A 17945-nucleotide genomic window follows, 5' to 3' on the forward strand; every position below is an offset into this window, starting at 1 on the left:
GATAGATAGATAGATATAGATAGATAGGTGATAGAGAGATAGATGGATAGATAGACAGACAAATAAATCTGTTATTATATTCTTACAAAGCTAACAGGTTGCAACACCCCATAATAACTCTTTATTTAAGCCCCTGCTCCATTCATGGCAGGGTCGGAGTGAGGCATAAGCAAGCTGGATCAGCTGTGTCCTGCCTGTGTCCTGGAGGACAGGACACCATGGGGACATAACAGGCTCTGTCCTTGTGCTCCCAGGAGCTGCAGACAGCCCTGCTGAAACTTCATAAGATGGTTCCTTTGGCAACTTCTGGAAAGGCAGGGATGGGCAGGGCAGCATGGCTCATGTCAAGGCTTGGGTGACTTCCCGTGTGTTCCCTGATGTTCTTTGCTTGCAGCCTCTGGTTCCTTTTGTAGTAAAGCAGAAACATCCACAAGTCCAAGCCTGGCTCTTCACAGTTACCTGTCTATCGATGCAACAGGGCATGCTTGAGGCTTGGTGCTTGTAGTTTCTGGTCTCATTAACTACATGTTCAGGAAGTGGATCCATAACATTAATTAATCCTGAATGATGCATCAGTACTCCCTATAGTGCAGACATCAGTTCTGGGCTCCTATTTTTGCAGTATGGACAGCAAGAGCACACTCAGGATTAGTTCTGGCCAGGACACAGCTGCTCCACATGCACATCCCAGGCAGCTGAGCCTATGCTAAATTACCTGCCCTTTGGAAAGGCAGGCAGAAACACAGGGTCACCTGACCACTAATGTAACTTGTTTCATACTCCGTACAACAAAATCCTTGCAACTATTGCAGTGTATCATTATTTTCAGGGTCTGAAATGTTATTCTAATCAAATTTTCCTGTTTTCCTGAATGCTGAGTTGCAGATGGTTTATTACTACCACTATTCTATTATTTTTAAATAAGAATGCTGAATGCTCACTGAAAGTCTGGATAGAAAACCTCCTATTAATTTGTCTCTCCACCTTTCAGCATTCCCATGTCACCCACTTTAGCTAAACAGGAGTTTTGTGATGCACCTTGGGGAGCAAATCTACATAAACATGCAAACACTGTAACCCATTTCTAAAGAGGAATAGATTCCCTATTATACTTGGTTTCTCAAAACAGACAGAAGATAATGGGTCCAAATCTGCCCTCAGCTCTGTTTCTGTAATCCCTGTGATTTCAGTTCATTGCAGGTGCCTCATGGATAGGCAGATCCTGCTTCCCCTTGTATCTCATTTTGCCCTGGTCATTGTCAGAGCACCAGGGTGAGCTTGAATGTGATGGGGAGCCCTGCTGGCACAGGTGGACTATGCAGGCTGTTTGTCTTAGAAGAATGAAGCAAAAATGGCAGAGCAGGTACCTGGGTCTTTGAGAAATAGCTGCCTTTGGCCCTCAGCACTTGCCCTTCATCACCATAAAAAATGTATTTCAGCATCTCAGTGTCCCTTCCTTCTGCTGATCAAGATATGGGCATTTGTGTCTCAGTATTTCTACATTTGCCAGGGGAGCTTGAGCAGGGGCAAAACAAGTCATTCATGGCTCACTAGAGCAGTGAGTGGTTGCAGCTTTTGACAGTGTGACAACTGAGTAATAACATGTTTTCACATGGTGGCCCCGCGTGATGTCCTCAGTGTCTTCATGCTGTACTAGAGATTCCCTGTCCCAGGGAATGACATGTGAAACAGGGTAGTTACATGGTGTTTCATAACCACTGCCTTTGGCTAAGGATGTGCATGCTGTTAGGCTGGTCAGAAGGTTTTCAAGTGCAAATAATTTTTAGCTAAAAAGGGACTAGAGGTAACCAGCTTTTTAAAATTTGACTGTTTATCTTATATGCAACAAAACACGCTGGTTTTTAAGCACCCAACTCAAATTTCTCCTTGAACCTTCCGATACGAGCAGTTGAAGTTGGGGGTTTTAATTCCAGTGGTTTGGACTTCTGAAAATCTCATCTGGTCCTATCAAAACTCCAGAAGACAAGCCTGGGTACAATTGTTCCTTGGGGGTGAACAGATGACTGTAATGTCCCTGCAATGCCTAACGCGGAGAAGGCTCCTCATCCAACCTACGTGTCTCAATGTGAAAGGCATAAGTATACCAGATGATGATAAAACCCCTGGGCAGGCTTTGTGAGCATGGTTCTAGCTGTGGTCCAGGGTGCAAGGTTCAGCTTGAAAGATGGGGCTGCCAAAGCAGGCAGCAAGCAAGGATCTGGGGCAAGTCTTACACATGTTCCCGATAGTCATCATGGCAGGGTTCCTGTCTGCGAGACATAAGGAACAGATTGAAATTTCCCTGAGCAGCATTATCTGATGCTAAGAGCCAAAATGTCTTTTCTAGCAAGGAAGAAAGCCACAATCCCACTCAGGAGCATACAGGCTCTTCCAAAACTAATTTATGATGGAGGTGTGGGAATTGCTAATTACTTCTGTGGAAACAAAACCACTGTTACTCTGCTTCAGGTCGGTTTCTTTTTCCAGGCTCTTCCCCAGTTTTCACTTGTTCCTAATTTTCTCAAGAAAGTTCCTTGAGGGGTGGCAATGTACCTTTCAGGCTTGGCACAGTCTAAAGGTGAATATTTTGAGAACTCTCAGCAAAATCATCCTGGCTGTTTTTATGATATGTGGGCATGAAGAGAAACCAGCTATTCCTATTTGTTCCGGTTGCAGCTTCTCTGACCTCATAACTCAAGAAGAGCTGACGCTAGGAAATTTGAACCCAGCTTGTTTTATAGACCTCGGTGATGAAGGAGAAAACAGTTCATGTCTGAAGAAAATCAATTCAATATTTCTGGAGTTGGGAGCAATTAGAATTGAAGGCCAAATTTTGCTTTGAAATACTGCAGCACAGCCCCAATGAAATGCCAGTCCGAGGGCAGAGCTCATCCTGGCACAGTTTGTACATATTGATGAAGAATTTCATTTTCCCTAGAATGTTAAGCAGAGGTTGAAAGGAGGAATGTCAGATTTATTCTGCATGAAAGGCCAAGTTCCAACTCTGATGCCAAACTATGGGCCAAAGTATAAATGATGTTCATTCAGCACGGAGTGAATATCTCAGCCGTGTCAATGGGAGGTTTGTGCAATGATCAGAAAGAGGATTTTGCCATATGCAGCAATTAACTTTTTCAGATAACATTATTTATTCTGAACATATTTCTATATCCAGTATTGCTTGGTAAAAAAATTTGCCATTTTCCATTCTTACTTTATTCTGTTCCCCTTTTTCCTTCCTCTGTCTTTCTCCCTACTCCCTGTCTTGGGATATCTCCTTTCTTTTTTCTTCTTTTTTCCCTTCCTTAGAGGAATTCTCTAAGGCTGCTATCTGCAGGGATTTCCCTAATATCTTACCCATTCCAGGGAGTAGTAAAGAGTTAGTGCTAGAATTCAAGTGTCATTTTGGGACCTTGACTTGACATGTTGGTGGCAGTAGAGAGAGACAAACTTTCAATTTTTAGAAACCCGGAGCACAGGTATGGATTACATCTCATCAAAATGTTGGGGATTTGTCACGTAAATCCATTGAATGGGCTTGAAACAGCCTTTGACTTGAGTTTTTTATTGAGTGAAGTTTGTTGTTTCTGTCAAGCTGAGCACTTGTGTGAAATTCCAAATAAAATTCCACCAGATCTGTCCTTTCATCTTCAAATAAGCCTCTTGACCTAAGAAAAACCACTGTAAACTGCAAATAGTTCAAGGGAACAGATGTATTAAAGCCCCTTAAACCCATAGCCTATTTACAGAAAGTGGATTTTTCCAGCTCCTGCCTTTATTGGATTGTCACATGCTGTATCAGACAAACTGCAAATGAACAGCAGTGATGAAATCAAGTCTTCCTACTCCTAAACCGTCAGAAGACACCTCCACAAATGACCCGGCCATCCCTTGACATGTCTTTACACAATTCTCTGCTTACTCTGACAGATGTGTCCCTCAGCAGAGCCCTCCAGGCCTGGCTGAGGTCACTTTGTCTACTAGGGCTCTGTTCCCCCCACTTCATAATGATTCTTCCTCTTGTGGTTTGGAGTCAGAGAGCTCCATTCTTGCTCCTCAGCTCAGTGACAGTTGTCATGACTTATATTGGGGCTTAAGCAAATGTGGCTTCACTTTGAGTGAGCAGGCATCCTTTTAAATGGATTTTATCTTCATAAGCTGCATGCCATGTGTACCTCGTTGAAGATTTTGCCATATGTAGAGATGACGCTTCCAAACAAATCTGTTTTGCTCAGGGTCTGTAATGCAGACTGACAAGGAGACTTAAATATTTGGATTTTCATCTCCTCTCCCAAAGGAGATGATGCTGTATGGACACTTCAGACCCACCTCAGTGTGCTCCATCTAATCCATGGCATTGCCTTCCTTGAGCAGCCTGTGTCAGTAGCTTTTTCTAACTTCCAACAAATGAAAGACCTTGATATGTTTACAATAAGAGGAGCCTAGGCCTAAACTACAACAGATTGCATTTTTTCCAATTTGTTTACTGGTAAAAACATGAACAAAATATAAACATGAAATATAAATATGTGTGTTAATTATAACTAACACCGATATGCCTAAACTTTTTTCCTCCACAACTGCTGCTATAACATACTTGTGCTTGTGGGTGCACAGGAGGTTCAGAAAACTCTTCAGCATAATCACACATCAGGGAAAGATGTGTAAATGTACCCCACAAGGTGCCTGCTAAGAATGGATTTGTGTAGCTGCCACCAGCAACTCTTAGTCTGTGCAGGGTGAGTTTGATCATATTCATGCCTGTGAACAAATGAATGAATGAATGGGTGATTAATTTTTTTTTTAACAGATATCACAGTTGGTTAATTTGTCCTACCATCTAAAATTATCATTCCCTTTCTTCCTTCTGCTTGTGTCCTCCCTTTCCTTTCTTCCCCCTTGCAATCAGCTTATTTGTTAAAGGCTAGTGGCAGCACTGTCTCAAGAGGGAGGTGTAGGGAGAAGCATGCACTGGCACGATCCTGTCAATGGCCTGTGCCACCAAGAGCAGACTGGAGCTCTGGAGGGGTCAATCTGCACTGCTGGCTCTGAGGGTGTGGTGATGATAGAGTGCTCTTGACCTGGCAGCTGTCCAGGTACAGAGCAGCCCCTGGATGGCTCCTGCTTGGCAGTGCTTTTTAGGTTTCAGTAGGGCCAGACGACTCACATGAGCTCAGGGTCAGGTCTGTTGCACTACAGAGCCTGTCAGACATTTGATATGTGTGTTGCCTGGGCCAGGAACTGAAAATGAAGTGTTAGGTAGGACCTGATCACCCCACAGGTCCTGCTGCTGGGAAAGCCAAATGAAGCTTATCCATCCATCCATTCATCCATCCATGTGGCTGGAGAGCTGTATTCCACTGGCTCTTTACCTCCAACTTTTGTGAATAATTAACACCCTCTAGAGTTAAGTAGCCTCCATGGAACCACACAGGAAAAGTTTTAGCCTGCTGCAGGAAAAGATCTGAATCTTCATTAAAACTTAAAGGATTCTAAAGAATAATTTCAGCAACAGCCTGCTGGTTTCATCCCTGCTAAGCTTTCCCTGTGCCTTTTGTCCCACATGGGCTGCATGGCAGCAGGTAGGAAAGCCCTGATGCAATGTGCATCGGGTGCCTGGCCCCAGAGCTTGTGATGCCCTCTCTTTCTCTCCAGACAGTTGTTGTTCAGGAGCCACAAAGGGAGCAAGATTTAAAATGTTTCCCTTTCAAGCAGCAATGAAGCACAGCAGCTTTCTGCAAAGTGACTCAGCCTGCCCTTGGGCACATCTCTTCTGCTGCCGTTCCAGAAACCATGCGGCAGAGCTCTCCAGCTGCATCCTCTCCCCTTCCTCCCCATCCCTGCCCTACACTCACATCAAGGTCCATCATAGGCAGTGAGATGGAGCTGTTAGGATAATTCACAGTGCTACACAGACAGCTCTCTTATATCAGAAGGGTCTGGTTGAGGGAGGTTGTGCTCTTCCTGTGCCTCCAGAGACACTCTCCGGCTGACTGGGCACTGAAGAATCACCTAAAATCTCCTGCTCAGATCAAAGCGTGGTGTCAGATGTTTTGCTTTCCAATAACTTCATATAAAAAGTAAATTTCTCTTTTGTTTTCAGGGATAATTTTTAAACTAGCTTGTAAGAGTTATCATCATATTCCCTTTTTAATCCTGCCCTGCCAAGAGCAGCTGCTCCAGAGGGGACAGGGTGTTTGTGTCCAGCTGCTCCCAAGACCCCAGTGATGAGCAGAGACAGCATTGCCTCTGTTTCATATCAGGGTTGAGCCTTGCATTGCTCCTTCTCCTCCTGTCCTCTGGAAATACCACATCTGGACTGACTCCAAGCCTGAAATGTTTTAGCCCTGTTAAATAATTATTGTGACAGTTATATGTCTCTTAAAACCACAGAATTATTAGGTAACCATAATTTTGGTCAGTGCCTTAGGTACATTATTCCCTTTTACCCTTCTTTCAGTCCTTTCTAAGCTATTCCACATACATTTTTAACATATGCCAAAGATTTCACATATAAAAAGAGGGAAAGTTTGGAAACGGCACTGGGTAAGTTAGGTAATATGATGTAATTTCAAGGAATAAGTCTGGATATTTTTTTCCTCCTGCATAGTATGTGCCACGTAGCTTGGAAGATCACTTAGTGCCTTGGACATGTGCAGGGTAGCTAGATGATTTTAGCCAAGCCTGAACCCAATGTGAAGAGGTATACAGCATTTGACTTCAGTTAGTAACTAAAACCAAAGATGAATCTGACTGTAGAAATTAAAAATATGTCAGAAAACAAAGCCTGTAAAGTGCCCAAGGCGCTGCTGATAAATATGGAATGTTTGTGTCTTATGAAATGTATTTTTTCATAATTACCAGTATATGGATTTGTACTGTTCAAAGCCCTAACAGTGAATGTTCTGTGATGAATGCACAATAAAACAGGACTAATTGGATGCATTAGTTTAGACAGAGGCAGAAGTTGACATGCAGCTCTGAGTAAGAGATGCTTTATATTACCATAGCAAGTACAAAGTGCTTGCCTGTAAATTGCAAGCTCAAATCACACCACCTTCACAAAAAATCATTGCAAACTGTTGCTGTGCCATTTTTTCCTCCTTTTGTTTTATTACACGTCTGATAAGTATCTTGGACCCAAGGTCATCTTAAGGAAATAGTTGTAATGCAATAGAAACATTGCTGTAGGTGCTGCTGTGTTTCTGGCAGTGTAATTGACAGTGAGTGAGCATGCAGGAGCAGCTCCCAGCAGGGAAACTTTTGAATAAATATAAAATAAATAAACACAGAGGAATGGGGGAGTAATGTATCTCCATAAAGAGCTTCATGTTGTACGTCCCCTCCAAGCTCTTCTGTGCTTTAAGCCTGTAAGAGCAGAGGTACCTGTCAATTTTGCTGCTCCCCCTGCTTTACGTGCCTGCTCCCACCGTGGTCCCAGCTCAGTAAAGTGTGATCATGTGTGACACTTGTGGCACGTGGGTGATGCCACCGACATCAGATGGAAGCAGTTCTCACTCCAGTGCCCTTCTGAGGCAGCGCCCAAAGCAAGAAGCTGGATTCTGATTGCATGAGGATACAGCCTTAGGCAGGTTTCTTGTCATCTTAGGGATTTCAGCCCCTGACCTTGGTTCATGCCAGATCACTTGTTTTTAGCCACTATATACAAGTTACTCTGTGTGAGTAATTTTGGGCTAAGCAGCTGTTTTCCACATCTTTGGTACAGAAGTACTTGAGTTTTATTTAAATCTCCTGTTTGACTGAAACACTAATTTCCAATAAACAAGGTAAAGGGGGAATTAAGCACCCAAGCACCCAACCAAGGTTGTGCTAAGCCATCATGGTGGCTTCAGGTGGCCCACCCAGCACCCAGATTTGAAGACAACAAAAGATGAGTCTCTCCACTCCTTTGATTACTCCTTCCAGTTCTTAATTCCCCTTAATCTGCATATTATTTCTTACTCCTAATTTGGTCACTGGTCTTCAACTCCCAGCTGTGTTTTACTTCTTCAGGCTCATTTAGTGTTTCCTGTGTTCTCCTCTGAGAGTCATCTGTATGTTGAATAATCTTCCTGATTGCACAGGAGTTGTCCTGGTTTTACACTGGTGCAGCAGAAGCCACTGTCAGTCCCAAGGGACTTTCCTGACACTGCCATCAGTGGTCCTGGAATTGGTCCCTCAAGCAAGCCTTCTGCTATTTATTTCCATCCCGTCCTTTCAACTCATATTGAACAGGGCTGAAACTGCACTTAAAATTATGTCCTTTGTATAATGCTTTTTGATATTCCTTCCTCCTGGTGTCCTGACCTTTGCTAAGGCTGTTGCTAATATATTCTCTTAGCCACAGCAGTTAATGCTAATGCAAGGACTAATGTTCTCCTGCAGCTTTAACGCTGATGTGCCACACTTAGTGCTCTGTCTCCAAACAGAATTGTGTTCTGATGCTGCACTTTGCTGGGGAAGCGATTTTACTGTTTGGGTACAATGTCAGCTGAGAATGCTTAAAAAGAGAAGAGAGAGAGGGAAAATGTAATAAGGCAAAAGTGTGACAAGACACTTATGCCAGTATTATCATTGCATTTCATGGGAATGTAATGTCTGACTGCTACACAGCTTTCCCAGCATCTGTCTGTTGAGGACTCAGAGTGATATTTAATTGTAACTCATTCAAAGTGCTTGAGCAGAAAGTTCTTCATTTGTCAGTAACTCGCTGCATCCCAGTTTCAGGATGATGATTTCTATATTAATAAGTTAAGTCCAGACCAAGGAAAGCCTGGAGCAGAGCAGTGTAGGCAGTAAAAACATGTTATTAGCTATTTCAGAGATGAATTTGTCTTTCCAAACGCACCTCTGGGTATGTTTGCGCTTGCATTGTTTCTAAGGAAACAACCCACAGCTGTGTTGGAAGTTTGTTGCCAATGCACCAGAAAATCTCAAGGCCTCTCTGAGGCCAAGCAGTCACACATATTAAGGGCAGTGCAGTGAAGCCAGGTGCTGCCACTGAGGTATATACTGACACTACCAGAAATCGAATGTTCCTGTTCCATGGCTGGCATTTCTGCATTTCCACCAGGAAAAAAAAAATAAAAATCAATAGCCTTCAAGAGCAGAGCAGCTGGGTCACGGGGCAGAGGCACATCTCACTGCAAAGCATTAGGACAAGCACCCCAGGACTTGGCTCCTGCAGTGCTTTCCCAGCATGGGACATCCATGTGCTGTAAAGGCAGAGGTGTCTGAGCACTTGGTGCTCTTGGTAGCCACCCAAGGTTACTGCTCAGCTCTGTGCTGTGCTCTTAGAGGGGAGATGGTGCAGGGAAGGCATAGGAGGGCAGCTGCCCTCTATTTTGCCTTCTTATGACAGCTCTCATCAGCAGTAGCTGAAAAATAAGCACTGTCCTTTGGGAACTATGTTATAGCGTGCCTGAAATGAAATGAAGCTTCCAGTGTACTTTCTGGAGGGGAAAGGAGAGAGATAAGATGTCCACGTCATATCACCAACAACATAACTGGTATTAACGAAACAGAAGTCAAGGATGAGTGAGCACTGAGACTGAGCTAACTTTCACATCAAGAGAAGAGCCCCGAAGGGCTGTGTGCTGACAGGGCAACATGGAAAAGCTGGTACATTTAATCTCTTCACAAGGGCTGTTCTGTGAATAATCAGAAGTTGTTAGGGTTGTCAGTCCAATTTCCTTCCAAAATAAAATTAAGTGTGGAGGCGATGACATTTCAGAAATGGGTAAAGTAAATCCTCTCCTGAATATAAATAGAGGCAGGTTTAACCAGAAAGGAGAGACAAACGAAATATCTTACCTATAAAGTACTGTGTGAATAATGCTGCAGTAGGGGGCCTGTGCATTATTATTGCTATAATTCCAAAGAGTTATTCCATGTTGATGGTGTCAAAAAGCATATATGACTGTGCCACCCTATCATGTGTAAGGCAGGATGACTTTAGTCTTCTATGAACAATTGAATCATTGAATGTAAGTGATGTTTCAAATATGCAATGTATTCCTGTGGAAAGACAGGACCAAAACATGTTCAAAATTGCATTCCAAAGCACCCTACACATGTTGATAGTGGATCTTTTATTTCTTTTTAATGCAAATGGGCATGTAAAAAGAGGCCATCCACACAGAAAGGTGAAACATTTTACTTCCTTGTGTAACTGCATTCATGCTGAATTGGAAATGTGAATTGCAGAAGTGAATGAACTGCAGAGTTGATAGAGCATATTTTTATAAAGTGAGATCCTCTTCCTAACTCCACATGTATTTCCATTTGAATTACTGATCCCCTGTCTGATCAAATACACTGTGTCACCATGTCATCTCACCCTTCTATCCCTTGTGTATGATATTGCCTATCTCCACCTCTTGAATCAAATTCAGAAGCAATAACACTGAGTGAAATACAAGCAGTGGAATCCTGCTCTCATTAGCAGAAATTATATCCAGCTCCTGCTGTGACCTTACTTATAAGTACATATGATTTACTATACCAGCTTGAACCATCATTCCTTCCAGACCAATACCCAGCTTCAAAGCCTGGCAAAAAATCCATATCTCAATACCTGTGCAATCTTGCAATTCACCTAATGGAGCAAAAACCCCATTCTTCATCTCTGCAGCAAGCAGCTGATATTTTCAAGAAGGGAATTTGATCTTCCCCTTTTATCTTTGTGTGTCCTAATGCAACATGCACCTCTGACATTCTAGAGCTCCAGGCATGCACCTCTGCTTTTTTGCTGTGCAAGGGCTGTGCTGACCCATGCTGGCCATAAGCAGACCTCCTTGGGGAGTAGCTCACAGAGCACCCTTGTGGCTCAGTGCAGATGGGCCATGATGAACATCAGGGTTGTTCTGAAATCACCTTCAGCTTTTAGCTCAAGACTGGAAAGAGACAATAAAACTTTTGTCCTGGAAGCCACTAGTCTGTGGGAAGGATGAAGAAAAAGAAATTTAGAGCTCACTTCTTTCCCTAGCAACCTTACATTCACTCCAGAGGCCTTGCTAGCCCTGTACAATCCAGTATATAATAAAATCAGATTATAAAAGCAGCACATTACAGCCTTTCTGGCTGATTTATGTGCAACCTTACATCCTTGTGCTGCTCTCACAGGAGAAAATCTGGACACAGAAACTTTCACTCCCTATTATATCCTCAATCCACCTTGGGAATAATTCCCATTTACATCTGACCCTTTGTATCCCCAAACCAGTCCCCAGTCCCCCATACTGGAAATGCTGACTCCCTCAATCCTGACCTGGTTTGGTTCTCACTTGCCCAGATGATAAACTGGGACTGTAAATAACTAGTGCAATCCTCCCCTTCCCATGTTCTCTCTCTGAGGCAGTGCCGCTTTGCCTTCAAACTGGAAATGGTAAAAAAAATCAGAATAAAGCTTTCCTGCAGGTAAATATAATAATTGCTTTCTAATGGTGTCTTACCTGCTGATATAACAAATCAGTGCAAGCTCCTCATTACCAGCTCTCATTGGAGATCAAGCACAAGGATAACCAGGCACTTGGAAGTAATAATGTGTTTGAAGGGGGCATAAGTAATAAATCATCCAAATTACTTTCAGTGAACAGATGAAATGACAGAAATACCTTCAGGGCTTGTAGAAGTGAGTCAGCCTGTGCATAACTACAGCATCCCTCCTGGCTGCAATATCAGTGTTTCTGTACCTGCAGCTGGAGAATTTAAGCACAGCTTTTGCAAGTAGGGGAAAAGAAGGTCTGCACCATTGAAGCTGAAGGATCCACAAGTAGGGTGCTCTGCTCTGCCTCACCACTTGTCATAGAGTGTGTTACAATGTTTGAAATCAGCCGTGAATCAGGAGTTACTGGGAAAGATAGACATAGGGTTGATAGAGGATAGATAGACAGGGTCTGTTCCTTTAAATGTTTCCTTAGAAAAGACAAGTTAAAATGCCTGTGCTGTAATGAAAGAGTATCCTGAGTCTAGAATAAGCATCATTGATTGATAGGTAAGTCAGTGTAATTACGTAGAGCTGGAGGCTTAGTCCTGAAGAAATTAGGTTTGGAAAAGACATAGCATCTGGTGCTGGAATCAAATGCCTTTGACTTGGTTTCCTCCAACAGTAAGTGGAAGGATTTTAAAAAGAGTGCAGCAGGCCCAAGAGCTGTGTGTTTTTGGAAAAAGGCTTATTCATGAAGAAGTGGCTCCTACTTCCTCGTGCTACCCACCACTTTCCAGTTCAGCAGGCACCAGACATCCTGCCTTGCAGGGGTCAGGAGCAGCTGATCCATAGTGTGCTGTTTGTTTGAGAAGCAGCAGCTCCTAGTTTCAGCTGAATTAGTGTTTTCCCACTTAGCCCTCAATATGTGAAAGAAAAATGCTTCCTAATGCATCACCATGGAAAAGCTGTCAGGCCCTGTTCTAGTCCACTCTTTATGCCAATGAAGTGTTGCTCAATAAAGCTTGTTGTTCATTTGGTGTTCTGTAAAAACTGGTTCTGAATGTCCAAAGCAGAGGGATTTCATCTCCTGGAAAATATCACAATACAGGGACTGCATTTCACTTTTTCAAACACTCTTATTTATCCTTTTATGATTTGCTTCATGATGATGCAATCTAAATAGGTAGAGGGATATGAGGTGTGATTCCTCTCACCTAATTTTCATCACCTAAAGGATGGACATCAAGTTAAAACTCATCATCCTCAACGTGACCTCTTTTGCTAATGGCAAGAGAGGTGCCTCTCTGAAGTACCAGTCAGCTTCTGGATGAATTGCCTGCCAGAGCCACGGCTACCTTAGACTAAGCAAGTAACTTCTACATATGTGAAGTTACTGTTTAGGGAGTTTTCAGAAATCTTTTTAGAGATGGCTTTGAATCCGCCTTTCCCCTTTCTTGTCCCAAGCAACTGCTTGGGAAATGGATACCCTGGCTTGAGTTAGCATCAGTGACACCAACTACATCCTCTCTTTGGCAAGATCCTATTTTAAGCTTTTTGTCAGAGGCCACAGCTATTTGTGTCATTGTCAAAACTCTTCAAAAGGTCCAGTGACATTGATGGTAGGTCTCTTAGAAGCCAAAGGTTCTGCAGTAACATAAATAGGATCAGCAGCACTAAGTGCAGGTGAAAGAAAAGCCAGCTGCACATCCTTTCTGTCTCCCTTGGCAACAGCATCCTGCCAACAAAAACTGCTGCCAAGTCAAGGCTGGAAAGGAAGGGATGTGCATTTGCAAAGCTGGGGCTGGACAAGCTTTGTGTGAGGGGGGAGCTGTCAGACCAAGGAATGCTCATGTGCTTTTGAAATTATTTTTGGTTTGTTCCATATGTTTTTGGACAAGGGAATGCACAGAGCCTCTGTCCTTATGAAGAGTTTTCATCTGAAATTCCGAACGACAGTCTTTGCAGTTTTTGAGCCATATGTTTCCATCCATGACAGCACACAGGGAAGAAATCTGTGGTGAATTACTACTTACAGATGTGGCAAATCCCCCAGTAAAGGTTAAAATACGTGGCATGGTTCTCTTGTTACGCCAGCTGCAGCTTCGTGCTAAATCATTGTTTCAGCAGCAAGCTCTTAATCAGCCCTGAGTTCTAGAAACTGCTAAACAAGCTGATATTTGTAAAGTCCAATTTTTTTTTTTAATATTGCACTGAATATCTTTATTTAGAAAAACCTCCAGACTTGAAACAGTAAGGGCAAAAAGTGAACTGCAAATGGCAGGGAGAAAAGGAGCATCATCAGAAAAGCCCAGAAATGCAAAGCAGACCTAAGATTGTTATTTGTACTCTGTTTTTCCATGTCATTCATGAAATTATCATGGCTATGAAAACAGAGTTTGTGTAACTGTGGGTAAAATGTCCTTGTTATATATGCACCTGCCTACTCTTCCTGATAAGGACTTTCATCCCCCAAAGTCAGCATTTGGGTCACTGTCAGGAGCCCCACAGCTGCTAGTGCTGCCGAATCTCAAGCCTGTTGTCACAACATCATTTCTTATGGCCTTGGCCACAGTGTCAAAAAAGAAGTCTGGTGGCAACATGGTTATATCCAAGGCCTGAAAAATATTAGGATGTTTTTACCTGTAATAGTAAGAGAGAAGAAGGAGATGGCTTTTCTCTCTATAAAATGTTTGTAATTAATTCTGTGAGGAGCCCACATAACGAACTGCTCAGGCTGTTGCAGAACCCTTGGATGCAACAGGAACTCTGGATCAAAAACTCTCAAGAAGCCCTCAACTTGTTGCTCTCTCAACATTTCCCCATGCATTTTGAGGGATTGGTATTTTGCTGCCCAGGGCACATTTTTGTGCTTTCCAGGCAGAGTTTTCTTCCAGACACCCAGCTGTGCCAAAGAGACAGAGAGGAGCAGAAAAAAAAAAATTAAAAAAATGGAAGAAGAGAGGCAGGATTATCATAGGATCTGTGGAATTCTTTACAGTTACAAGTTGAAATTGCCCATTCGCCACAGAGGAGTGAAAAAATAAAATACAGAGCATGCATTTTGGTGCCAGGGAAGGAGAAGGAGAGAGGATGATCACTATTTCATTCCGTGTATTTTCCTCTGACAGGAATATTAATATCATTAGACATAATTGAATAAGTGGAAAGTCTGGTGGAGGTGCAGAAGCAGGAGGTAGATCTGTAAAATCTATCCACACACAGAAGGCTAAGCACTGCTCTGGAGGGAGGGCACTCTGCCTTGAAACAGGGACTGAACAGCCTCACAAGGGCGTGCAGCTGGGGTGCTTATTGCTGTTTTGTTCCCGGAAAACGAGAACTGCCAGCAATCCTCTGGCATCTGAATAGACTCGTGTCAGACAAACTGTATCTGGACTTGATGGGAAACCAAGCTGGAATACCAAGCAGCCTTCGATCTGCTGGCAGAGAGGGGGACTGGCTCAGTAAGTAATCTTGCCTCGCAGTTGCAAAGGTACTCCATAAGGGAGTGAGCCCTCTCGCTGCACAGCCCTGCAAGACACGCCTGCCTGGGCTGTCTCTGTCCTCATTCCTTCAAACCAGTTCCAACAATAACAGCAACTCCTGCCTGCAACTGCCTCGTTAGAGAGAAGATGTATTTGTCCCTTTTCTACTGAGGGATGAAGCTTCCAAATCCTTGTGATGTGAGCAGGTGAGGATGTCTGCTGACAAGTCCAAATGATATTTTCAGGTAAGTGCTTACCTTGAACAAGCAGCTAGATTCAGGCTCTTCCTTTCTATTACCCTCCTCTCAGTAATTACTGTTGCCCTGATTGTCAGTAAGCCTTTTCACAAGCTTGAATGTCTCCAATATCTGTAGGTATTTAGCTGAGTAGGGGATCTAAATAATTTCTAAATCACCAATTCCTACAGTATCTGTGAGTCTCTAGTGCAGTGTGAGACTGAATTGGGAGCTGCTTGCTCTGTGACTACATGACACTGTTTTTTTGTATCACCCATTGTTTAACTCTCTGGAGGACCAGAAATTAATTTTGATTCACAGACTTACTCTCTCAAAGTCTGTTGTGTAAATGCATTTTAAGGCAGTAGTAGTGGTCTGTGATGTTTATGTATCTTTAAAGGACCAGGAATTCTTGCCACATGAAAACCATAACTGCTGTTACTGTTGTTGCACAGGGAGTGTCAGCAAGTGCTGCTTAATTTGTGTTTGTACATGTGATTTCCAGAGCTTCTGCTGATGCTGTTTAATGTTACTGAAAATAGAGCTGTTACTCTGTGTGTCTCATTCCCTGCGTTTTACCAAATGCTTGTGGGCTAAAGTTCAGGTTGATCACTCAGTCTAATATTTACCAGGGAAAACAGACAATAACTTGTAAGTTAATATCTGGGACTTCTGGCATGAGAGATAGACTGTCAGGGAAATTTTCTATACAGAGTAACCTACTTTTTCTTCCCTCAGTTCTGCCACCAATCATGGAGATTAAATTTGCTTAACTCTTTGTTTGTACAAAGGCTGCTTTATTGTGAGTGAAAATCATATTGCTTAGACAGACTACAAAGAAATGACCATAACGGAAGAAATAATACACACTTTGTGCACAGTTTCCACCTACTAAAGATTCATTTTGCTCCCTGTAATATTTTAGGTTTGTTGAGAGACACATGAGAAGTTATTAGTGTCGAGAAGAAAGCTTTTGTTACAGCAATAACATCGTTGTTGATTTGAACAGGTTTTGCACAATCTTCTCTCGCTATAAGTAAGTCAGGACAGGAGCACAGAGAGGCTTCAGCATCCTGCGCTGTGGCCATGTGCACCCAAGCCGTGGGTCTGTAGATAATGGGTCCTTTGTAGGACAGCTCCCGTTGCTTTCCTTGCCCACGGCAGTCTGAAATAATGAGTCCAGCAGTAGGTCTCTGCACAAAAAGCTCTTCCTGACTTCCTAGAGCAAAAATGTTTGCCAAGTGCTGCTCAGGCTGGCTCTGTTTGTCTTGCTGCAAGGTCCGAGGCAGCAGAGGCCAGAAGGGGTCAAACACCAGACTGAGCTCGTTGTGCATGTTCATGTGCTGTAGAAAATGTAAATGTGCAGCTCAAAAGTTTCCACTGTATCTCTGGCAATTAGGACTTGATCCAAAGCTCGCTAAAGTCATTGGGAGCCTTTCCACGGGCTTTAGAACAGGAGTTACATAAGTTTGTGTTGTTTAAAGGGGTGCCCCAGGGAGGCTGAACGCCTGAGCTGACTCGACAGCCACATGCCTGCTCTGCCATGTCATGCAAAAAGGCTGTTCTCGAAGTGCCCATGAAGTGTCCCGTGCAGCACCAGGCAGTATTAACTCCTAAGGGAAAGCTTTTCATGCTCTCATGTGTCAGGACACTGGCTCCTGCTGGAGCCTCCTGAGGTCCTGAGATAAAACAAAAAACATAAACTGCTGAGTCTGAATTGCTTATTTTTTCTGTTAGGAGGGATGCAGTTCTGCCACTTGTGTGCAAATAAAAGGGTCACAAGTAAATTTCCAAGTGGTAGAAGCCTGAGGATTTAATAGTTTGGGAAAGCAAAGTATTCCTAACCCCAGACTTTTCTGAGAGTTTTTTAAGACATAAACCACAGTCTTCTAGAACATTGCTGTAAAGGAACTACCTAATTTCCTTCACATACACAACTGTACATACCATTTCTGGGCTCCTCATGTGAGTGTACCGTGGGAAGAAGCACTGCAGGGAGATCCCGTTGAGATTTGAACCATTGCACCATGTTGTCAGGAAGGAGTTTTTATGGCTAAACGCACATCAACACCCTCTGTGTACATTCTGCTGTCACTCTGCTGTGTTTCATCCTTGAGTTAATTCCTACTGTACTTAATATGCCCTTCCTGGTGCACCGTGCAATATACGAGACTAGAGTTCACACCACAGAGATGTCAAGTCAATCAGCCTTCTTATTAGGGTTGAATGGTTTTAATGTAGCCATAAAACAAAGTACCAAGAGTGTGAATTTGACACACAGCATTTAAAAGACAAACCAGTTTGACCTGTTCTGACCCTAAGCTCCTGTGCCTTAGAAATGGCCCCTTATGAAAAAACTTAATGGTGTGAGCTGACCTTTGAAAATATTATTATTTGCTATAATGTGATTGCATCAGTCTGTATTACTATTGTGCCAGCAGATCGTAAGGACTGCCAGTCCTTATTCCAAAGGTCTCATGCTCTAAGTAAAATCAGCTCTAAGAGTCTTAGGCAGCCAAAAATGAAGGATTTTGGCAAAGACTGCTGGACTGTACTTTGAACTAAACAAGAGCATTTGCTATCTCACCTGTGATATCAAAATTTGGCCAGGAGAACTTGATAGCAATCAGAAGGCTTCCTTTCAGTGGTAGTGGGATTGAAGGTAAGCTGAGGCACCGGGGAGCAATTGGCATCATCCCCACCATGGCCTTTCACTTGGTGCAGGTGCATTTGTGAGGCACAGACAGAGGGAAGAGAAGGAAAGAACTTCAAAGGTGTTGGTTAAGTCCATTTCTGTGA

The 17945-nt window shown here is 43.1% G+C and overlaps 1 protein-coding gene across 5 annotated transcripts in view; it reads left to right on the top strand.

The window, feature by feature from the left end:
* TMEM108 (transmembrane protein 108) overlaps positions 1-17945 on the top strand; it is a 162263-nt gene that overhangs the window by 129725 nt on the left and 14593 nt on the right. Inside the window, exon 1 of one of the 5 annotated variants that reach the window (XM_085051281.1) lies at positions 14680-15155. The exons of the other annotated variants lie outside the window; for them this stretch is intronic. Within the exon in view, the coding sequence (XP_084907407.1) occupies positions 15143-15155 (13 nt within the window). The 5' untranslated portion in view covers positions 14680-15142. Of the gene's footprint in view, positions 1-14679; positions 15156-17945 lie in introns of those variants that run through there. 5 annotated transcript variants of the gene reach the window in all.

Source organism: Lichenostomus cassidix, chromosome 2, assembly GCF_008360975.1.
Source record: "Lichenostomus cassidix isolate B80296 chromosome 2, HeHo_3.0, whole genome shotgun sequence".
In the NCBI taxonomy this organism is placed as follows: Eukaryota; Metazoa; Chordata; class Aves; order Passeriformes; family Meliphagidae; genus Lichenostomus; species Lichenostomus cassidix.